At 37.2% G+C, this 24,996-nt stretch overlaps 1 protein-coding gene across 5 annotated transcripts in view; it reads right to left on the bottom strand.

Annotated features, from left to right (window-relative positions):
• grb10b (growth factor receptor-bound protein 10b) overlaps positions 1–24,996 on the bottom strand; it is a 127,181-nt gene that overhangs the window by 85,853 nt on the left and 16,332 nt on the right. For 4 of the 5 annotated variants that reach the window (XM_048152294.1, XM_048152297.1, XM_048152295.1 and 1 more), the window contains exon 2: positions 7,824–7,937. In XM_048152294.1, the coding sequence (XP_048008251.1) occupies positions 7,824–7,874 (51 nt within the window). In that variant the 5' untranslated portion in view covers positions 7,875–7,937. Of the gene's footprint in view, positions 1–7,823; positions 7,938–21,343; positions 22,032–24,996 lie in introns of those variants that run through there. The other variant, XM_048152296.1, reaches the window with a different exon arrangement.

Below are 24,996 nucleotides of genomic sequence, written 5' to 3'. Positions count from 1 at the left end.
GCATGGGAGGTACTGAGTCTTGGGTCATTAAAATGTCTTAATGTTTGAATCTCTTATGCTCACTAAGGCTTATTTTCTTTGGTTAAAAATACAGTAAAAACAGTAAATGTTGTGAAATGTTACTACATTTGAAAATACCTGTTTTCTATTTAATATATTTTAAAAAGTAATTTATTCTTGTGATGGCAAAGCTCATTTTTCAGCAGCTATTACTCCAGTCCACTCGGTGTCACATGATCCTTCAGAAATCATTCTTGGAAACTGATACATATTATTTTAAACTGACATACTATTTTAAACTGATACATATTATTTTGACAGGATTCTATGATAATTAGAAAGTTTAAAAGAACATAATTTATTTGAAATAGAAATGTTTGTAACAATGTAAAGGTCTTTTGAATAATTTAATGCAACATTGCTTAATAAATGTATTAATTTCTTAAAAAAAAAAAAAATTACTGAGCCCAATCTTTTGAATGCAATGCTTATACCATCTAATGTTTTTATATATGTATCAGCATTAAGGCATATGAAAATCAAGAAATTAAAACATAAGAGTGGTTACTAGGGGGTTGCTTACAGGTCTTTATGATATTCTTGTCTCTAGATAAGGCTTATATCCCTCTGTCAATGAATATTGAATTTTTCTCTTTGATTTTCTTGAGAATATAAAGCAATATTACAATACTGTCTTTTCATGTGCCAGACCCACTAGGTTCTCAAATATTCTACTTCAGTTCAGAGAAAGTGTCTGGAACATAAAAGACCTTGATGCTGAATCCTCAAGTTCTTAGAAATACCAAGAACAGGAATATTGACTTCCAGGAACAAGGAACCATATGTTGTCTTAATTCACTCTAAAAGCAGCTATAAAACTCTGGGCAAAAGAAATTTACAGCTCTGAAAATACCAATCCACTCCAACAACAGGCACTTTAATGGCTAAAGCAGTATGAGGAATAGGACAATATGGCTGGTAGGCTAATGACAAATCCACATTTCTGGAGCAGTTCATCTTCAATTGGCAAAAGTTATGTTGCTCTGACCAATAACATCCTCTAAGCTAAAAAAAAAAAAAAAAAAAAAAACAGTTTTAAAACATATGCCAAACTTGCATATTTTTACCATTCACAGAAAATGGAATAGATCGCATATGATATTCAAAAGCTGCCACCACAATTTGCTTAATATTCTGCATATCAATTTAATTTACCAGCCCTACTTGATTTATCATGTTATTATATCAAGACCTCTTTAATTATGGATGCTCAGGAAAACTGAGTACATTAGAGTAACGCTCCCTTTAGCGGTACATTTTTATTCAATTCAAGCCTACGCACGCTTAATGAAGATCCTGAAAGAAGGGGCTTACACTCTCAGAGCAATTCAAACATTAGCTCATCATCTTAATTGAGAGAACAAAGGCGAGAGGCCCAGCTCAATAAAAGCCAGTTCAGCAGTTCCTTTAAAACAGTAGTTAGGGAGCTCTCCTCGAAGTGCTGTGGCAGGCCTCCAGTCCCCCTGTATTATCCAAGCCTGGAACCCGGCCCAGAATCCCACTTACTTACCAGACACAGGCACAGACAGATGCTGAGGGCAGCTCCATTTTATTAACCAGTATCTAAAAGCATCTACCATTCCTCCTCCTCTCAAATACATAAAAAAATGCTAAGTGGTATAGTCTGCTGGGCCCTCTTTCACAAGTTCACACTAACAAACAATCAGATATAGTGTAAAATATGTGTATTTGGTGTGCTGTCTGAGGAGAGGGTTCTGAGCTCAGAATTTGGCCTGAACCCAGAGTACCCAGAGTCTCTCATTTTTGTTTTTATTTTTCTCCCTGAACTGCATAAACAAATTTCTCAAATCATGGTGGTGGGACTTACATTTTAAACATTTTTTAAATGTTTATGTATTCTATTTTTTAATATATATATATATATATATATATATATATATATATATATATATATATATATATATATATATATATATATATATACACATATATATAATTTATATTTATTATAAATATAAACAAAATAATTTCACCAAATAACACCTTTTTATGACATTTAAATTCAAAGTGATATTCACATAAATTTTCCTTTGTTTTCTTCACACATCACATCTCATATTTCATCACAAGCATGATCTTCAATGATACTGACTGTTGTTAAACAAATACACTAACACTTTTTAGGAGCAAAATTGTTGGTTGTGGTGCAATTAAAATTGAGATCAACAATTTTCCAACCTAGGCTCATTGGAAAAACATGCCTCTACCTACATTTCTGCAAAACACCAAAAACTTATCTATACATACAATTCAATGCAGCTTCCAGCTGAAATGAACACTAGTGACAGTATTCCAAATTCTGGAAATGTTGGGACATTTTGTAAATTTGAATTTAACTGTCTGTTTAACTGTCATGTTATTGTATGGTCAGAGTAACACTGTAGCACTTTGCCCAAGACAAATTTCCCCTTCGGGAACAAATAAGGTTTATCCTTATCCTTAATAAAATGAAAAATAAAATACTTTCAAATCACATGAGCCAATATTTTATTCACAATAGAACATAGATAACATAAATGTTTAAACTGAGAAATGTTACAATTTTATGCACAAAATGAAAGATCTGGACTGCAGACAGGCCAATTCAGCACCCTGACTCCTCTATGACGAAGCCATGCTGTTGTAATAGCTGAAGTATGTGGTTTTGCATTGTCCTGCTGAAATACACAAGGTCTTCTCTGAAATAGACATCATCTGGAGGGGAGCATATGTTGCTCTAAAACCTTTAGATACATTTCAGCATTCATAGTGCCTTCCAAAACATGCAAGCTGCCCATACCGTATGCACTTATGCACCCCCATACCATCAGAGATGCTGGCTTTGAACTGAACACTGATAACAGGCTGGAAGGTCTCCCTCCTCTATAGCTCGGAGGACACAGCGTCCATGATTTCCAACAAGAATGTCAAATTTGGACTTGTCTGACCATAGAACACTTTTCCACTTTGAAACAGTCCATTTTTTTCAAATGAGCCTTGGCCCACAGGACATGACAGCACTTCTGGACCACGTTCACATATGGTTTCCTTTTGCATGATAGAGCTTTAGTTGGCATCTGCAGATGGCACGGTAGATTGTGTTTACCGGCAGTGGTTTCTGGAAGTATTCCTGGGCCTATTTAGTAATGTCATTGACACAATCATGCCGATGAGTGATGACCACGGGCATCCAATAAAGGTCTTCGGCCTTGTCCCTTACTCAAAGAGATTTCTCCAGTTTCCCTGAATCTTTTGATGATGTTATGCACTGTAGATGATGAGATTTGCAAAGCCTTTGCAATTTGACGTTGAGGAACATTGTTTGAATAACATTGTAAAATTCCTCCCTTTAAACATTTGTTATGCTATCTATGCTCTGTTGTGAATAAAATATAGGCTCATGTGATTTGAAAGTCTTTTATTTTTCATTTTATTCAAATTTTAAAAACATCCCAACATTTCCAGAAATCGGGTTGTATATTATGACTTCAAAACACTTACCATAGTGCATGAACCAGATCCATTGATTTAGCTTTTCTGACATAGTATACTTGCTTGGTAGCTCACATGATACAGCATTGCACATGTGATGTGGAGCACTTGGGTATGAGTCCCGTGAAATACGAGTCACGATAATGCCATGTTTTGCCTGTGTTTTAATTGGATTTTGAGGGGCTGTTTATACTACACTGCTTTCAAATAAAAACATATGCATTTTGGCCGTTAATTTATGTGACAATGATGTTTTGGGGGCCTGAAAATGCACACTTTTGAAAATGGGATTCAAAGTGCAAGTTTTGAAAAGGATACCGTTATCGTCTCCATGTAAACTACGAAAACAACAATTTGTGAAAACGGTGACATTGTGTGCATGCATATTATGTGTTCAATCTATAGTGTTTCTTTACAAAGTGACATCACCATCTACTGGCCTGACATGCATAATAAAGCATTTTTAGTCATTTTCGGGGATCTGTGTGAACGCAAGGTGATTTGACAATTGTGTTGTCTGTACACGAAAAATGCAAAGAAAAAACCTTTCTAATTTTAGTAAATTTTTGTCAAATGTACAAAATGTCATAAAGCCAGAGCCCATCGCAGACCCAGACAGACCCAGAGCTATGGAAGGCCAAGTCTGACCAGATGTGTGAGCCAGCCATCATTCGCATCAAGGAGCATACCCCCAAGGCCAAGTTCATCCCGGAGCCCGAGCTAAAAGTTGAGGCTGACCAGGTGTGTGAGCCAGTCCCTGTGTCTGTTCCTGTGGGAGTTCTAATAGAATATGTGGATATGGAGTGGAGCCCTGCCCATACTACCAAGGTTGATGTTAGTGTGCTGAGCTCGAGCCCCATTATAATCATAGAGGAAAGTGAAAGGATTAGCACCATGCCCGTTTCATTGCCCAGCACCATGTCTGTTTCGTCGCCCAGCACCATGTCAGTGTGGTCTGTGATGTTCCCACCCTGCCTCCCACTCCCACTCCCACCTTCTCTCCCTGTCCCAGATCAGTCAAAGAGACCATTTTTAAATTCTCTGCCTGTACCGTATCGGCCGAAGATGCTGTTTTTGACCTCTCTACCTGTCTCGAATCAGCAAAGGAAACCTTTTTTTAAACTCTCTGCCTGTCCCGTATTGGCCAAGGAGGTCATGTTTGAACTCCCTGCCTGTCCTGTATCAGCCAAGAAGGCCATTTTTTAACTCTTTGCATGTCCTGTATCAGCCAAGGGGGCCGTTTTTGAACTCTCTGCCTGTTCCATATCGACCAAGGAGGTAGTTTTTGAACTCTCTGCCTGCCCTGTCACAGTCAAGGAGATCATCTTGTAACTCTTTGCCCATGCTATTCTTCGGCCCTGTCTCCGCTGGCTCCCTTCAGCCCTTTACATTTACATTTAATCATTTAGCAGATGCTTTAATCCAAAGTGACTTACAAATGAGGAGATGAGGAGAACAATACAAGCATTTGAACCAACAAAAGAGTAACAATATGTAAGTGCTGCGACAAGTCCTTGTTAGACCAGCACAGTGCACGTAGCAATATATCATAGATACAATGGAAAGTGTTAGTATTACTGAGTCAAGTGTTGATGAAAAAGATTTTTAAGTTTCTTGGAAATGGCTAAAGATTCTGCTGTTCGCTTTGAGTTAGGCAGGTTATTCCACCAGCAGGGAACCCTTTGACTCTTTCACCGGCTCCTCTCTGCAGTTTGGATCTGCCCTGGGCTAGTTGTTTGCCAGTCTGCCCTGGTGTCTTGACCCTCTAGCTCCACTTTGAACTCCAAGCCCATTACTCCACCTTGGCCCGTCGACCAGTCAGCTCCACCTTGGCTCTGTGCTCCCTTGTCTCCACCTTGGCTCCGTGCTCCCTCGGCTCCACCTGGGACTATTGTCCTTCCGGTTCAACCAGGCTTCCTCGTCCTTCCAGCTCTGCCTTCGTTATTCATCACTCTGCCTTCGCTACGGACTTACGGGCTTTCGTCTGCGCCTCGGACCTCCACTCCTTTTTATTAGGACTTTGAGTTGGTTTTTGTGTTCTGATCAGCTTCATGTCTTTGTTCACCTGTTGCCATAATGTTTGATTTGACCTTATGTGTTACACCTGTGTCTTGTTAATTATCTTGTTTAGTCCCTAGTGTTTCTCTCTGTACATATAGCACTTATTTTCAGTTGTTCTTTGTCAGCTTTTTTCTCTATTATGGTTAATAAAAGAGCTCAAAGATTTGTAGCAGCAAACTAAAATGGCATGTTTGCTTCAGCAAATGTGTTTTTATCTCCTGTTTGCTTCTGTTAACACTATTGGGTATAGTTTAGTGTAGGTGCTAGATTATTTTTTAAATAAGGTAAAGCATTTAACCACTCAGTGAACATTTAATTTCTGAACTGCCGCAATACATACAACCAAAATAATAAAATGTTGCCAGATTCACGTTCAGCTAGATAAAACTGAACATGCTTTTAGTGCTACTTACTGGAGATTTCACTTTTCATTTCAGAGTGTCTGGGTATTTTGCAAGACATTGGTTGTCCCCCAGAAGATCTTATAATCAAGCTGTACTAACTCCACAAGGTGATTTGGCCTGATTGAAATTTCACAGTTGGTTTTGAACTGCTGCACGTGGATGTACTATAAACAATGGCAACCGTGGAGAACCCTTTAAAACCGGCCAGTTACTCCACTGAGTGAGGCTAGAATTTAGATGCTCTTACGTCAGGTTACACCATGTGAATCCAATGCGCTCAGCCCAAAGGAATGCATACAATGGCCATTCACTGCAACCCCATTTTCATTCATCCTCAGACTCTGAATCTACAGCTCATGACAGGTACATTCAAAACAGACAGAAGCCCTCCACTTTATCCTCCTCTCACATGCTCTCAGAAACCATACATAACTTCCTTGAGCAAGTCAACTATTAGTTTTTACAGAATATTTTTTGTTTTTCTGTTGATCAATACAGTATTCAATGCATGGTAAAATAAATGGTATATCAACAGCGATAGTTTAAAACACCTGTTCACCAAACTACTGTGTATATCACTGTGCAGCACATATATGAAAATAGACTATAGCTTATAGAAGTTATGTAAATAAATAAACATTTCATAACAGACTGTGTTCTAAGATTAGTATTATGAAATAATGATTTTATAAAAAGCTGTGACTATATTCACATGCAATATCGTAAGCCTCGTATGACTTATGATACAAATTTGAAAGTTGTGCCCTCAAGAACCTTTACGACATGGTTTACGGCACTGATATCGAATGCTCATTGGTTCTCACCTGCTTCGTCACAGATTGTGACATGCTGTGTTTCAGTGGATTGATATTTGAAACGAGTGTGCGCCCTCACGGAGAGAAGTCGGATTCATATTTTCATGGATTAATAGTTAAATTCTGCTCTGTACCATATAAAAAACTATTGCCGCCACAGAGGACTGCGACTGCAACTCATCATCATTTTAACTACTTTTAGTACCAGTTTTGATATTTTCGCAATAAATAAATTACTGTGATTACGCTTGTTTGTCTGTTATTCTTTTATTTAGTTCATAGTTTTAAGAAATGGTTATGGGTAGGTTTAGGGGTAGGTGTTGGATTAGTGGCTCAAAATATCATTTAAATGTTATATTTTTACTAAAATTGTCATTTTCCTACACATTTCTGTCCATTATGTTTTTTTCTTTTAACATTCTGTATAAAATGGGCATGTTTAGGTTCGGGATGGGGTTTAGAGATCTTACATTTATCTACAAAAAGATAAAAGGGAATTTATACATATATATTTTACGTTATTTTGCTGAAAAAAACAAGTATTTTTACGTTTCAGAGCTATAAATATGTCAATATTGTACATTTCAGCACCTTTCTAAATGTACAAAAATGTACATTTTGTGTCTTTGAAAGTTACATATTTATACCTATGTATTAACAATGAAGCAAGTCCCAAGCAGTCCACTGACATTAGCATTCAATATTTCTTCTTATTTAGTAAATAATTATATAATACTACTTACAATTACACTCCAAGGAAATTTGACCAATGTTGCCATATAGGTTTGACTAGTAGTTTTAGTGTAGTTACTAATTACTTTAATAAGTAAACACCAAAGATGGTACTTTTAGCTGTAATCTGGCTGTGTTTTCCAGTTTAAAGGCAAGGACAGATTATCTAGTGTGTTTGAAACAAAATATGTTACAATGACAAGAATAATGTATAGGGTGGGTAAACAATGTAAAAAGAAAAGCATAAACAATCTTTTACCTGGTAATTTGGATGGTGTAGAAAATAATCCGGACATCCGGCCACAGCCATGATATATGTTCTTTAATGTCTCTCTCAGATATCACATCCACCTCTGATAGATGAGGAAAGAGTCTGAAATTAAACCAAAACAAAAATGTTACATCAAATGTTTCTTCAAGGTAAAAAAAAAAAAAAAGCCATCTCTTTCTTAGTTGAGTCTAAGTGGCTACTACCAATATAGCACAGAGCACTTCTTAACCCAAATAGTTCCACAGGGTCAGTAAACAACAAGAACGAGAGGAGGAAAATACAGAATCTGAGCTAACAATCTCTAGATTGTGCTCTTTAAACTCAAGGCACTGGGAAAGCAACTTGACTTGCAATGTGAGGAGAGAAGGAACATGTTAAACAAACAGATCATACGGAGTTCCAAATAGTGAACATTTCCACTGAGACCAAAATTATATATTTTCACTCATATAATGGTACCTTATTTTCAGAGGGTAGGATTATGTAGTCTAGCAAGCTTAAATGTATGTATTTATTTTGCTGCTTCACCATTCTGAAACTTTAAAAGTCATAGAAACATTAGAAGACCCATGAACTGGAGTTTGCAAACTTTACACTTTAAGGCTCGTTTACCCCAAGGATGTTGACTATTACTACAGTATAACAATAAAGTTTAAATAATTGTTCTAATTGATGAGAATAAAGATCCTGGATAAGTTTCAGTCGGGTTTCAGAACCAGCCATGGCACTGAGTCTGCCCTCATCAGGGTGCTGCAAGACATTTTATTAGAAGCTGACCATGGAAACTGTGCCTGCCTTGTCTTTTGACATGCTGGATCATGTCATTCTGAGTCATTCTGAGCACCTTGAGTGGCGTGTTGGAGTAAATGTAGAAAACTTATGTTGGTTCCGCGCTTACCTGGAGGGCAGAACATGAGCAGTAAAGATTTGGAATAATGATTCATCTTCTGCTCCTATAACTTATTTGATACCTAGGGCCGCCGCTTTTCTCCTTTTATCTGTTGCCGTTGGGCTCTATATTTAATAAACATGGCATTTCATATCATTGTCATGCCAGTGATATGCAGTTGTATTTTCTTTTTAAAGCAGGAAAATGCATATGAAAATGCTGGATGAATTCCAATTTCCAATTTTTAAATAACAAAAAGACTGAAATTGTAAAAAAAAAAGAAAAAAAAAAAAAAAAAAGCATGGTGTGTACTCCAATAAAGGTTCTTATCCTGCATAAAACGGATAAGAACTAATCTGTGTGTATTTTTTGACTCAGACCTCAAATTTGACCATCAAATTAATGAGGTGGAAAAAATAGTTTCTTTCAATTAATAAGGATTGCAAAACTGAAATCAGTTTTATCAAGAAATGATCTTGAAAAGGTAAATATCCTTTTATATTTTCACGACTGGATTATTGTAATGCTTTATATGCAAAGGTCTGTCAGTCATCTCTGTTGAGGTTACAACTTTTTTTTAAATACTAAGGAGATTAAGCAATGAATCAAGTTCAAAATGTTGTTGTTTACTTTTAAAGCCATGGTTTGGCTCTAGTGGTTTAACAGATCACAAAAATCACGGTTCGGATCATATTACTGTTTTTGAGTCACACATCAATCATTTTTCGGATCAGCAAGAAAAAAAATAGTTTGGGAGTGAGGGTAACTTTGCTTTCCATTTATTACTTAGAGCATACTTTAAGTACTCTGATACCACAGCAAAAACTACTAGCCTAACTAATAAAGTTTAAAAACATTATTAAGGCAAGTGAACAGTCAGTAAAAAATAAGAGCAAATACACTAAATACAAGCAGAGATAAATACTATATAGCCTAAATAAGGTCTTAGATCAAAGTTCGTAGATAAGGAAGAAGGAGGCGGGAACAGGCGAACGTTAAACATAACTTTAATTCAAAATAAACAAATACAAAACGAAAGTAATGCCGGCAGACCCTCGCGGACGTCTGCCGGCCACACAAACATAATAAAACATAAACTAATATCCAGGCCTGGTCCTCTCTCGTCCTTCACTGTTGTCACTCCTCCTTTTATGCTTCCGGAGTTCCTCCGTGAGAGACTCAAGGCCAGTGCGCCTCGCAGGTGGAGCTCATTATCTCTCGCGTCACCGGCCCTGCACCGTTCCCTCACGGCTCTCGCCTACCCTGCTCGCCACACACCCTCATCGCCCCTCGCAGGCCGGGGGGTACCCCCGAGATGGCGCTTACTCCCCCCCAGGGCCTGTCTCGGTGGCCGAAGCACCTGGGGGTAAGGACAGACGTCCCAGGAGCACGGCATCGAGCTCTCCGTCCCACCTGTCACTAGGCTCTAGCACCACCGCATCGGGACAGCCTCTCGCGGTCTTCACTCCCGCGCTGCCCGACCTCCGCAGCACTGCGATCCCCCTCAGCAGCGAGGGCTCTTCGACAGCATGTCCCTCCTTCCTCCCGGGTTTCGGCACCAATGTAACACAGTTAGTAAATAAGGAAGAAGGAGGCTGGAACCGGCGAACGTTAAACAATAATCTTTAATAAAATAAACAAAGAATAAAACGAAAGTAATGCCGGCAGACCCTCGCGGACGTCTGCCGGCTACACGAACATAATAAAACATAAAATAAAGTCCAGGCCTGGTCCTCTCTCGTCCTTCACTGTCGTCACTCCTCCTTTTATGCTTCTGGAGTTCCTCCGTGAGAGACTCAAGGCCAGTGCGCCTCGCAGGTGGAGCTCATTATCGCTCGCGTCACCGGCCCTGCACCGTTCCCTCACGGCTCTCGCCCGCCCTGCTCGCCACAAGGTCTAACTGTAGTATTCATTTCAGGTACAGAAATGTAATAATTAAATGTAAAATAACACTATGTTAACTGTATAAATTTAATATAAATTAATCTTTGTTAAAGCTGTGTTTTGTAGTTTGATTAACATTAATGACATAGACAACAGCAAGTCTTTATAGGCTGCTGTCACTTTATTTTTATCAAAATAATGATACACATACTTCTCGTTCTCTTTCTCTTGAGACATAACTGACCGTGTTTATGAGAATACTTGCCGTGACTGGTATTTTGACCTAATTTTGTGTGTGTATGTGTCCATCCAAGTGCAAGTAGATGCCAAAGAGGAATAAATTCGGAGTTTGTGAATCTGAAACGCGCCTCTCTCTGTGTGTGCGCACCTCGGGTGTGTGAGTCTGTGCACACAGACAAAAGCGCGCGAGTAGGCCTACCGAATTAAATTCTCTTTTGCCTCTTCTAAAGCTGGAATGGTTTGTTGAATGTGCAATCTATTGAATGTGTAAACTAGCAATACAAAACACAAGCAGATGATCAACTTTCAGTCTATGGCGGTCAAACTTGAAATTAATCTGCAAATTATATGTGTGCCGAACCGTGGGTCCTGGTCCATACGGATCATGGATCAACAACGATCCGTTTAACCCCTGTTAGGCTCCAGAGTATATTAGGGATCTGTTAAACATTCAATCCTCCACAAGATCAGCACATGTCTTAAGTGCAAATGTGATCGTGTGTTTTCAGTTCTGGCTAGTGTACAGATGTTTAAATCATGTCTTAAGGCCTACTCACAGGCATATGATATGTAGTTTTTATACATACATGTATTCTTATGCTTGTTATTTTTTGCTTATATTTTATTATTTCATTGTTTATATATTTAATGTGTTTATATATTTGCACAGCAACTTGGTATGCATTTACAGTTTTTAAAGTGCACTATAAATATGATTGACTGACTGACTGATTGATTGATTGATTGATTGATTGATTGATTGATTGATTGATTGATTGATTGATTGATTGATTGATTGATTGATTGATTGATTGATTGATTGATTGATTGATTGACTGGTTGACTGACTGATTGATAAGAAAGTCCACACCACAGCTATAACAATACAAAGGAACAATATCATGTCACAGACTCAGCCAGTTATTCGTTTGATTTTGTCATCTCCTTCAGCTGTATTCCCCTCATTATCCTGTGTATATAAGTTCTTATGTTTCATTCCTTGGTTGTCAGGTATTGTCTATGTATTGGTTGTGTTTTCCTGCCAGTCACTATCAGGATTACTTGTGCATTATTAAAGATTGATTTGAACTTCGGTCTTCCTTGTCGTGCGTGTGATTATCACTACCAAGTTGTGACACATTGGAATCACTTTCAGGATTTTTTTTTTTTTTTACAGCTGATGATTGATAAAAATATTGACAGTTAAAATCAGAATCCACCTGGCTTTGAAGAGCTCAAGCATTAGTTATCATCTGACACTAATTTATTAATCGAAAAAATAGAATGCCTGCCAGGGTATCGTTATGAGGTTGCTACGGTGTTGTGGGTGGTTGTCAACCTTTATAATTTAACTGTAGTCATTGTTTGTTTGTTTTTTTTTCCTTCTTTTTTAAAAAATTCATGTTTCAAGTTTGACAGTGGATACTTCAGTAGATTGGGAACCCTCATTGATGTTTTTTGAGCAGTCATTAAATTGTGGTTGAAAGCTCAGGAGGTCCATACTATTTCTAGATCTCTTATTTTTCTTGTCTTTTCTTGCTTGTTAATTTTGATTTGAGATTCATTTGTTGTGGCTTCAGTCTACTATGAGACTTTCCACTGCATATAGTAGTAGCCTGATCTTCTTTAATTTATTTAAAGATATGATGTAAACACTCAGTCGAATGACGGATACATGCAGTTTCTCGTGAAATCCATCTGGACCACTCCAAAATATAAATCATTATTATAGGCCTACCATAGTGATTAAGGGTAAGGCAAAAACATTTTTGATGATTTATTACGTACTTGCCCATTATTTCAAGTTTGTTAATTATAAGCAAAAAAAGTTAAATCGTGGAACTTTAACGTTCCCATCGGCTTGGGCTGATTTTAGAGGCCCTATTCTCAGCCCCTGGGATTACATAATGGAGTCAGGTCTGCACGTTTCAGTGTTCAATCCTGCAACAAAAGAGTAGGCAGCCCCAAGGGATGATGTCATCACCGTTAATCATGTGTTTGACCTCTGGGCCATGCAGGTCTGACAGCTCCTCTTTTGGTATCTAAATTTATTCAATGTGTCTGACTCAGAATCAGTATTCAGAAGCTTGCTGTGCACTGAATTGCACTCCTCAATCTCTCAATGCCTCGGTTCAGTCAGCCATGGAGCTAAAAAAGAAAAGTGGGGAGCCAGCAACACCTCAGCAGGGATCTGTCTCTGAGGGAATAGTGAGTGCCCCATTATAATTATTATTATGTGAAAGAGATACAAAAGTTGAGGTACACAACTTTTAATATGAGGTATAATCTACAAATAAAAAATCTGAAATTATGAATGAGGGAATATTGAACCTAAATGTCATAAAATTATATTGGTTGAAACCTATTGGTGCCGTCATATATTTGGACACCTTAAAGGGATAGTTTACCCAAAATTCTGTCAATTACTTACCCTCATGTTGTTCCAAACCCATAAGCTTTTCATTCATCTTTCATTCATCTCAGTTTTTTTGTTTTTTTTTGTAATTAATCAAAATTAATCACAATTAAAAACATCGAATCAACAATCGAATTTTTTATATTTTTATATTGTAATAACTTCACAGTTACTCTCCAAATGAATGTAGAAACAACTTAAAGACAGTGGGCCATATTTACGAACAGCTTGCGCCAGCGCAAACCCTCTTTTGGTGTTAAAAAACTACTGTCGGGATTTACGCAGTGCAAAATTAGTGCTGAAAAGGTGTGGACTGAGTTGTTTTTGCATCTGACCTTATTGCATATGCATTTGTAGGAGTATCCCTTTCAGACACCGTCGTTATTTAAATGAATCATGCAATGCGATTTACTATTTGCGCCATTATTTAACGCCCCAAAAAAGTATGTCTTAACCCATTTTGCAACATGGCTGCGATTGTTACTGCTAGGAGGAGATACCGCAGAGAACAGAGAGCACGTGGTAGAAGAGAGAAAATATTTTCCACTTGTATTAATTTCTTTGGAATGACAGAGGAAGACGTTATCCGAACATATTGTTTGCCAAGCCACGTTGGCCTATATATATATATATATATATATATATATATATATATATATATATATATATATATATATATATATATATATATGTGTGTGTGTGTGTGTGTGTGTGTGTGTGTGTGTGTGTGTGTACTTGTTTGCCCTTTCCCATCTCAGTTCAATTAAACAAACCAAAGATCAATCATACAGCACATTGCATGGGAAAAAGGTTCTCAAATTTTCAAAAATAACTCAAAATTGGATGAGTAAATGTGGCATTGAACCATGGAGAGCAGCTGAAAGTCACAGTAAGAGGAGCCAAGAAGGTTGTCACAAATACAGGTGTGCCAGAGGGAACAGCTTCAATACTCATTTATGAAGGGTGGGGAAAAAATGAAGACCACTATGTTATCTTTTGTATTTTTTAAAGAGTTATTCAAGTAAACACACCCCTTTTGGAGGAGCAAGTTAGGGAAGAAAACTATGAAAAAGATAATTATCTGCACACTTTGTCAAGGTACCTTGAAAAAGACTCATCATCAAAATGTTGGTTCAATAAACTTTTGAGTGTGTCGTTGTATACCTTTTTCACAGATCTTTTGTATTTTTACCATGGGGGTTGGTTAAGCTGCTTTGTTTGTTGGTGTCTTTAAGGAATCCTGTTTAAAATGTCAAAGGTCAAACTCTTAAGCTGTGTTCACCTTGCAGACAATTCAACAGAAACCATTCTCACTTTTTGGATGATAATCATTGTAGCTTTTACATTTTCAAAACGATTATTATGAAGTGTCTGGTGAATGGTGCTAAAAGATTAATGCTATTGAGTTTGAAAATAAGGTACCATCTAAACTGAACACTATCCTTAACCTAACAAACAGTGTTAACAAAAGCAAATGTGAGATAATGCATTTGCTGAAGCAACCATGACATTTTATCTTGCTTGTACAAGTCGTTGTACTCCATTATTGAGTGTCATGACTTGCATTTCACGACTCATACCAAAGCGCTGCGCATCGCAAGCTGTACCAGGTGAGATACTGAGCATGTTTACTATGTCTGAAAAGCCATACATACTGTATGGAGCTGGTTATGTTATGCAAACATGACAATACGTTTACAAATCATGCTCTATATGGTAAAAGAGTTTTGAGGTCATTACATAGTATTGTGCAAGTAACCGTGCAAAAATTATTTATTAATCTGCCCTTGTAATCATAATTTGTGTGAAAAAGGAATAAAAGTTGCTGGTGTTTTACTGCCACTAGTGTTTATTTCAGTTGGAAACTGCAGTGATTTATGTATATGTATGTTTTCAGAGTTTTATTTCAACCATGTTTCTGTTATACATCCTATTATCTATTATTTTAGGCATAGAGCGTGGAAGAAACATAGAAACAGAAGAATGTAAAGGGGATATAAACCCCGCCTTGACCCCTACGGCGCTCTGTGTGTGGCTTGTTTGTTTGTTCTACAGATTGTCCTAGCACAAAAGCTGAATTGTACTGTAAGCTATGACGGCATGATAGGTTTGTTGGGCATTGTGGTAAGAAGTTCATGTGTGCTTACTCAGTAAAAGGAGAGCTTTAATGTCTAGCAGTGATTAGCCCTAAAGCAAAGGCAAAGGCCAAGCCTTTGGGATCTCCACCAGCCACCATCTATTTAAAGTAAATCCTTATTGAAACTGTACCAACAGTTCTCTGAAGAGATCTCTTCTTTAGCAAGTCTTGAGGATGGAAAAAAATATTTTGACAACCTTTACTCACCATCATATTGTTCCAAACCTCAGTGACTTCAGTTCTTCCAAGGAACACAAAAGAAGATATTATAAACACTTGTCACTCTTCTTCATGCAATTACAATGGGACATCTGTCCATCCGTCCGTCCACCAAACTTCAAGAAATCTGTTTTAAACTAATTATGGATATGTTTAAAATCAAATCTTTCCATAATACTTAATCTGAGAAATATCTATGTATAACCTTTGGCTTTTAAAGGTTAGTTCACCCAAAAATGAAAATTATGTCATTAATGACTCATCCTCATGTCGTTCCAAACCCGTAAGACCTCCGTTCATCTTCGGAACACAGTTTAAGATAGTCCGAGAGCTTTCTGTCCCTCCGTTGAAAATGTATGTACGGTATACTGTCCATCCAGAAAGGTAATAAAAACATCATCAAAGTAGTCCATGTGACAGCGTCACTGCGGAGTCGTGAACGCGGATTGACAACAGACCCGGAAGAGAAGACAATGCTGAATAAAGTCGTAGTTTTTGTTATTTTTGGACCAAAATGTATTTTCGATGCTTCAACAAATTCTAACTAACCCAATGATGTCACATGGACTACTTTGATGATGTTTTTATTACCTTTCTACATACTGTATACATTTTCAATGGAGGGACGGAAAGCTCTCGGACTAAACCTAAAATATCTTAAACTGTGTTCCGAAGATGAACGGAGGTCTTATGGGTTTGGAACGACATGAGGGTGAGTCATTAATGACATAATTTCATTTTTGGGTGAACTAACCCTTTAAGGAATGATATGGCAGACAGTTAAATCTGCAATATTATTTGGTGAAATATCATGGCAATAATTGACACTAGTAGGTCTACCTTCAGATTGGTAACACAGTTCCACAAGGGCTGTCTACAGCTCCAGAAAGAATTTTAGCTTCTTTGTGTGGTTGTCAGAGTCCATAAAACCACTGCAAGGCTGTCAGCGGGAAGGGAGGGAGGCGGCATGCCATATTACGCAATCTAAAGCTACAGAATGAGAGAACCTGGCGGCAGCTCAACTCAACTCTTCCCGAACACATCTGCACATTCACAGCATGTCTCTCAGTAATACTCAGTTCTCACATTATAAAAGTAATCTCATCACTTGTATTCATCCACGACATGGAGCAGAAATGGAACACTAAATCCTTTAATTCAGAAAACATCACAACTATGCCCTAAAATATGCACAGAGATTTGTCGCACTAGGGAGAATACACACAGTGAAAAGGAATGTGGCACTTGAATACCACAAAAGCAGTTTTTAAACACACACAGCCACTTAACATGAGATGACTTGTGTAAAGAGAACCTTTTCACAAATTTCAGAAATTAGGCCAAAATGCATTGAATAAATAATATAAATGTAATATGGAATACTGATAAAGAGAAAGGTGGAAATTAGCCTCACTGCAATAAACTCTTCTATTGGGATACACTGTATGTTGACTTTCAAACGTATTTGGTGCTTTGGCACCCATCCTAAATTCCCTGCATTCTACAGGCTAAAAACTCTCTTTCTTTCTAAATGGGGCACACATGAAAATATTTGCAATATTTATAGTCCGTCCAGTATAAAAACAGTTAGCCATGGGGTACACACGCACCTCACTGAAGTTACTAAGCATATAGTGTGGTTTTTACTTAGCTGTTCAATCTAAAAATGATCCCAAACCCACAGACAACCATAAAATGACTTAGTCTATCGTTTCACAAAACAGATAAGACATACAGTACTGTTCAAAAATTTGGGGTCAGTAAGATTTTATATAAATATAAACATATATGTGTGTTTTGGTAACACTTTACAATAAGGTTCATTAGTTAAACATTAGTTTATGTATTAACTAACAAACTATGAGCAATACATTTGATACTGTATTTACTAATCTTATTTAACATTAATTAATGAAATACAGTTGTTCATTGTTTGTTCATGTTAGTTCACAGTGCATTAACTAATGTTAACAAGATTTTAATAATGCATTAATAAATGTTGAAATTAAAGGTGCCCTAGAACTTTTTTTTAAAAGATGTAATATAAGTCTAAGGTGTCCCCTGAATGTGTCTGTGAAGTTTCAGCTCCAAATACCCCATAGATTTTTTTTTATTCATTTTTTTAACTGCCTATTTTGGGGCATAATTAGAAATGAGCCGATTCAGGGTGTGTGGCCCTTTAAATCTCGTGCTCCACGCCCCAAGAGCTCGCGCTTGCCTTAAACAACATAAAAAAAAAGTTCAAACAGCTAATATAACCCTCAAAATGGATCTTTACAAAGTGTTCGTCATGCAGCATGTCTAATCGCGCAAGTACAGTGTTTATTTTGATGTTTACTTTGATTCTGAATGAGTTTGAGGCTATGCTCCGTGGCTAACGGCTAATGCTACACTGTTGGAGAGATTTATAAAGAATGAAGTTGTGTTTATGCATTATACAGACTGCAAGTGTTTAAAAATTAAAATAGCGACGGCTCTTGTCTCCGTGAATACAGTAAGAATCGATGGTAACTTTAACCACATTTAACAGTACATTAGCAACATGCTAACGAAACATTTAGAAAGACAATTTACAAATATCACTAAAAATATCATGTTATCATGAATCATGTCAGTTATTATTGCTCCATCTGCCATTTTTTGCTATTGTCCTTGCTTGCTTACCTAGTTTGTTGATTCAGCTGTGCACATCCAGACGTTCTGCCCTTGTCTAATGCCTTTCATAATGTTGGGAACATGGGCTGGCATATGCAAATATTGGGGGCGTACACCCCGACTGTTACGTAACAGTCGGTGTTATGTTGAGATTCGCCTGTTCTTCGGAGGTCTTTTAATTAATAAATGCTGTATAAGTGCAGTTCATTATTAGTTCATGATAACTAATGAACCTTATTGTAAAGTGTTACCTATATTTTGAGTAACATTATAACTACTGTTCAAATGTTTGAGGTCAGTAAGATTTTATTTAAGAAATTACTACTTTTATTCAGAAAGGAAGGACACATTAAACTGATCAAAAGAAACAGTAAAGATGTTACAAAAGATATCTTTCAAATAAATGCTGTTCTTTTGAACTTTCTATTCATTAAATAATCCTGAAAAATATGTATCATGGATTTCACAAAAATATTAAGAATCACAACATTTTCAACTGCAATAATAAGAAGAAATGTTTTTGAGCACCAAATAAGCATATTAGAATGATTTCTGATGGGGACCGAAGACAGGAATAATGGCTGCTGAAAATGTAGCTTTCCCAATACAGGAAAAAATTATATTTACTGGTGGTACTGTGCAGTTTTTGATTGTAACATAAATATTTTACCTTTGTTTTATCATTGTTTGTAGACATGTAAATTGAAAACAAGATCAACTTTAAATGCCGTGATCATTTTAAATATATAAACATCATTGAGAAAGAATTTTGTTCTGGCCCACTCCATCATTCCCATGCAACATCCTAGGAATACTCTGGAGACCATTAGCTAAAATGCACCATCTCCTCAGGAATGCTGGGAGCGCATTCTTTCCACATAGGGTACAGGGAGGAGAGCTGCAAAATGGCATGCATTGATTTGTAGGGCAAAGTGCAGCAATGAGAGTGACAAGCTGAAAATAGGACAGCAATAAAAAGTGAGAAAGAGAGAGATAGCAAGGGTGACAGAGAGTGAGTGCCTGGTTGGGAGGGACATTGGAATGTGAGCTGCTCTGTCCAGATGTGTGTCCAGAAGCAAAGGGGTCTTCCAAATGCAGCAAGTCATGAATATTTATAAGCTGTTTCCCACACCCCTTCCTCTCTGACTCCTCCCACTTCAGATTAAACACTAATCTGTTTTTGCACTGTTTAGCTTCTGTTTATACAGGAATTAAAAATGAATTGAACTGTAATCAAAAAACTTAACAGAAGAGAAGGATTTCAGTAGATTCAAAAATTGATTTTATATGTCTAAAAAATGGTGGATGAATTTACCACCCATAAATATTTCTTACTGACCATGAAATTTGATTTTTCATTTTTATCACAAAATATATTTTTTTTGTCTTTGTGACAACTGCATTGTGTAATTTTGTCACTCACACCATCAAATATGACCCTCCATCAGCGGGTCAAAAGCTGAAAAATGTAGCACAGTTTCCAAGAAAACATTAAGTTGCACAACCATTTTCAACTGTGATAATAATAAGCGCTATTTGAATTATTATTTTAAGCATATTAGAATTATTTACTGGGATCATATAAATATATGACACTGAAAACACACACACACACACACATATATATATATATATATATATATATCATATCATACTCGTAGCCTTGCGATATGGCTGTATATGAGCATGGCTGTGATTCGGCCGTAGGCACGAGGACGCAGGCAATCAATTCACAGCGTGCTGATATACAGCCATGAGTGTGATATTGCGTTTATACAACAGTTAGACTGCACAAGTGTGTAAATAAATAAGAGACAACAACGGAGTGTCTTAAAGGTGCAATATGTAGAATTTTCTGTCCGCTAGAGGTCACTAGAGGCTTATTCAAAACAAAGGCGTAGCTTGATGACACCTTGAAGTTTGAGCGCGGAATCTTGGGACATGTGGTCTTCACCTCACAGCCGGTGGAAATAATCGGGATAGGAATTGGGAAGAAATCATGTTCATGGATGCGATTATTAACGTTACTGTAGTATGAAGCAGAGCAGGACCGAGTGATGTGGGAGCTGAACGAGGCCGCTGGAGCGATTGTTAATGAGAGACGAATGCAACAAACACTGCGATCAGTGGAACTTTTATTATGCCACACTCACCGGCGCCGCTTACGTTTTTCCGGTCATGAGTATGAGGTAACACAATTAGATACATTTGAGTGTGTTGAAAATTATGTTATAAAGTTACTCTGTGCATTCACTCGGTGGCTGCTGTGAGACACTTGTTGCACACTGCAGTAAGCTAAATCGATTTTAGAATATCATATTAAATGCTGGAGAGCTTGTGTTGATAAATGTCATGCAATTAATTTTAAAACATATTGTATGATGGAAAAAATTCTGTATTACTGCTACTAAAACTAAAGCTGCTATGCTATGTTAGCTACTTCACAAAATACTTTTTCTCTGAGGCATGGTAAAGCATGGTACTCACAAAAAATCGAGAATATTAGATACAATATTAGAACAATAAGACTAAACGTGTTGAGCTAAATAACAATAACTAGTCTTCTGTCTATAAATATATCAAAACAGTTGTTCCCTTGTCTATTAAAACGTAATATATTAAAGCGTCTTTGGTGTTTCCATGGTTTCTACAAAATAAAACTGGAAACTGAGGATAGCGCGGGTATGACGCAATTGACAGGCGACTCCTCACACGTGCCGGAGCCTTAGTTAAAATTGCAATTTTCTCACGATTTACAAATAGTAGGACACATTTGAGATATTGTAAGTACTCAAGTGAACAAAATATATAACACTGGCCTAGTGGTTTTTGGATATTTTACTTTAAAAGTCTTACATATTGCACCTTTAAAAACACTCTTTTGCGCAGAACTACTTCCACCACGGATTCAAATCTCAAGTTGACCGTTTAAAAGTTGTGACCAAGCCTCTGTTATTAATTCTAAAACATCACTTTAGAACCATTAAAGAAGGAACGTTCAGTCGCGTCATTGAAGCTCATTCTATTATAGTGTTATGAGAGAGAGATAGCCTGAGCGAGTGTATTACCTTCTGCATGCTGATATTCTTCAGGTCAATCTTATTTCCAAAATCAGTTTGAATGTCCACTGAGGAAAACGATATTTTTGTATTTGTCCTATTAACAGTTAACAGAATTTCCCATGACAGCGTTAGTCAATGCATTTGTCGGTTGCGTCTTATGGTTGTTTAAAGTAAAAAAATAAAAACGTCCTTGTTTACAACCTGGTTTCAGTTCCTTTCAATATAAAAGTCCTTGTGACTCACTCATAAAAACAAACTTTGCCGCCATCTAATGGCGCATTAATTTAACTTTTGAAGTGAAGTCAAACTACCCTTCACTAATGATAGCATAAAGTAATTAAAAGTTACAGCATTTGGAACCAAGGTTGCCTTTTTGTTATGCCGTCTGAGCATTTTTAAAATTGTTCCTCCACGAGGAATATCTTGTGATTAGTGCAAGGGATTATGTTGATTTTGGGCTCATTTTAATCGTGAGAATTTTTTTCTATTTATTAGCAAATAACTCAGCACTACTTAGGAGTTAATCGAGTTGGCTACATGCATTGTAAAGATAAGACCCTAAGCTTTCAAATGAAACCAATTTTGTGTTAATGAAGGCAGTACAGGTGCTGGTCATATAATTAGAATATCATGAAAAAGTTCATTTTTTTATTGTAAATTATTTTTAAAAATGAAACTTTCATATATTCTAGATTCCCTATATGTAAAGTAAAACATTTCAAAAGGTTTTTTTTTTTTTTTTTTTTTTTTTTTTTTAATTTTGATGATTAGAGCGTACAGCTCATGAAAGTCCAAAATCCAGTATCTCAAAATATTAGAATATTCCCTAAGATCAATCAAAAAATGGATTTTCAAAACAGTAAAGTTCAAGTTCTTTAAAGTATGTTCATTTGTACACTCAATACTTGGTCGGCAGCACATATTACAGCAAATGACTTGCTCCTAGCACAAATTACAGCATCAGTGAAGTGTGGCATGGAAGTGATCAGCCTGTGGCACTGCTGAGGCACTATTGAGCCTTCAGATCATCTGTATATTGTTGGATCGACTGTTTCTCATCTTTCTCTTGAAAATATCCCATAGATTCAGGGGTCAGGCATGTTGGCTGGCCAATAAAACACAGTAATATCATGGTCAGCAAACCACTTGGAACTGGTTTTTGCACTGTGGGCAGGTGCTAAAGTCCTGCTGGAAAAGGAAATCAGCATCTCCATAAAGCTTGTCAGCAGATGGAAGCATAAAGTGCTCCAAAATCTCCTGGAAGATGGCTGCATTGACTTTGCACTTGATAAAACACAATGGACCAACACCAGCAGATGTCACGGCCCCCCAAATCATTACTGACTTCAGAAACTTCACACTAGACTTCAAGCAGCTTGGATTCTGTGCCTCTCCAGTCTTCCTTCAGACTCTGGGAGCATGATTTCAACATGAAATGCAAAATTTACTTTTATCTGAAAAGAGGACTTTCGACCACTGTTCACTGTCCAGTTCTTTTTCTCCTTAGCCCAGGTAAGATGCTTCTGACGTTGTTTCTGTTTCAGAAGTGGCTTGGTAGTCCTTTTTCTGAAGATGTCTGAGTGTGGTGACTCTTGATGCGCTGACTCAGCTTCATTTGACTCATTGTGAAGCTCTCCCAAGCTCTTCCCCATTAGTGTGGTTTCAAAGAACAAGAGATACCCGGAATTTAAACTGTAGGGATGGTCATTTAATGAAACTCAAATGTAAATATTCTAATATTTTGAGATACTGGATTTTGAACTTTCATTAGCTGTACGCTCTAATCAACAAATTAAAAAAAAAAAAAAAAAAAAAAAAAACTTTTGAAATGTTTTACTTTACATGTAGGGAATCTAGTATAAATGAAAGTTTCATTTTTTAAAATAATTTACAATAAAAAAATTAACTTTTTCATAATATTGTAATTATATGCCCAGCACCTGTACTTTTGAAAAATATGATTATTCATGTATTCGCAGCTAGATGGCGCCCACGGACGGTACACTCAGATTCAGAGGTACTTCTCAGCACTCTTTCAGTGTTGCCAAGTCCGCTTATTATAAGCAACTTTGGGCTTGTTTTTCTGTAAAGTCGCTTACAAATATTGGTAGTCGCGGGTCGCGTTTTTTGGGCTTGTTTGTAAAGTGTAGTTGCTTATTTGGGCTTGATCCCAGCTCCATAATAAGTTGTCAAGCAGATATTTTCTATATGTTATTTAAACGTAGGAGTTTGTCTAGCCTGTTCTCTCTGTCCCTCCCCTTTCCTCATACACACAGGAGACAGCAGAGTTTTTTCCCACCCACATCCTGCTTCTAATTGGCTCTGACCCAGATGGCAACGAGTACTAGCCAATCAGAGGCAGAGCAGAGCAATCTGTTTTTTTGTTTTTTTTTTTGGTTAGGAAAACGTTGTCAGTGAGTGATGTAAACTTTAAATGAATGCGTACGCGAGTTGCGACTGATGGTTACTGACTGGACTGTAGGTGAGTTTTTTGGAGGAACAAATGCCTGGGACAAAGTGGGCGAAATACGGGAAAAAATATAACAAAGACTGGGAGAAAGAGAAAGGAGTAAAAGAATGGATTCAACCTGTCGTGGGGGACGACTCAAAATGTTAAATAATGTTAAAAGGTGGTTTAACTCCCTCTTGTGGTCATTGTCCTGAAGCTCAGGGGGGAGAAAAATAAATAAACTGTAATGTGTGTACAGTTTTGTAAAACTGCGCACAGTTTACCAATCTGTCCACATGGATGTAAATTGACAATCTTTACCCACAGTTTAAAATCCGTCCCCACGGATTGTAAAACCGTGCACAAAGTTTATTTATTTTTCTCTTCCGGGACCTAGGGGGGCTCCATAGAAAAAGTCGCTTGTTTTGGGCTTGTTTTCACAGGCCTGGTTGCTTATTTGTCTCGCAAGATCTGGCAACACTGCACTCTTTAGGAGTTTATCAAACTGGTTAGATGCATTAAAAAGCTGAGTTTCGACGCTTTAAAATGATACCTATTTTGTGTTATTTCACATTGGAAAACAAGCATGGACGGTTCTGGGAACATTAGATACACATTGCATCCTGGAAAGATGAGAGACATGTTTTTAGCCAAGTATCTTACATCATTCTGTGAGTAATATCTCACGATCAACGCAATAGATTATATTGATTTTGGGTTCATTAATTGTGAAGATCTACTGTAAATAGTGATGTGCCATTTTCATGTGTCATGATCTGTGCATTTTTCACGAAGTTATGAGCAAATATGCCACGTGAAATCTACATATTTGTATTCAGTTAGTGGCTGTGCGCTGTTTTTGTTGTAAACGCATATTACTTAGACTCATTAGAGGGTGAAAACAAAGCAACAGGAGCATGTTGGAGGCTTGATCTGAACATGTAAAATCTCTGTTTTTGTATGCAAAAAGAATTATTGTGCTACCTATATGGGTTCAGATTGGCTCTCCGACGCTCCCGTAGGTCTTAAAGGGTTAGGCATATAAATATAGGAGGACTACATCAGTCATTTGTATTTGCCACACTTCCTGCTACCAGCTAGTGGCGCTATGACTAAATAATTTTGGCATGTTGATGTCTTTAGGCCATCAAACGTGAAGTTTGAGGAAGATTGGACATTGTATGCTTGAGTTACAACAACTTCCTGTTTC

Source organism: Megalobrama amblycephala, linkage group LG13, assembly GCF_018812025.1.
Source record: "Megalobrama amblycephala isolate DHTTF-2021 linkage group LG13, ASM1881202v1, whole genome shotgun sequence".
In the NCBI taxonomy this organism is placed as follows: Eukaryota; Metazoa; Chordata; class Actinopteri; order Cypriniformes; family Xenocyprididae; genus Megalobrama; species Megalobrama amblycephala.
Note: the sequence above shows the minus strand (reverse complement) of the source record. Positions and strands in the feature narration are given on the sequence as shown.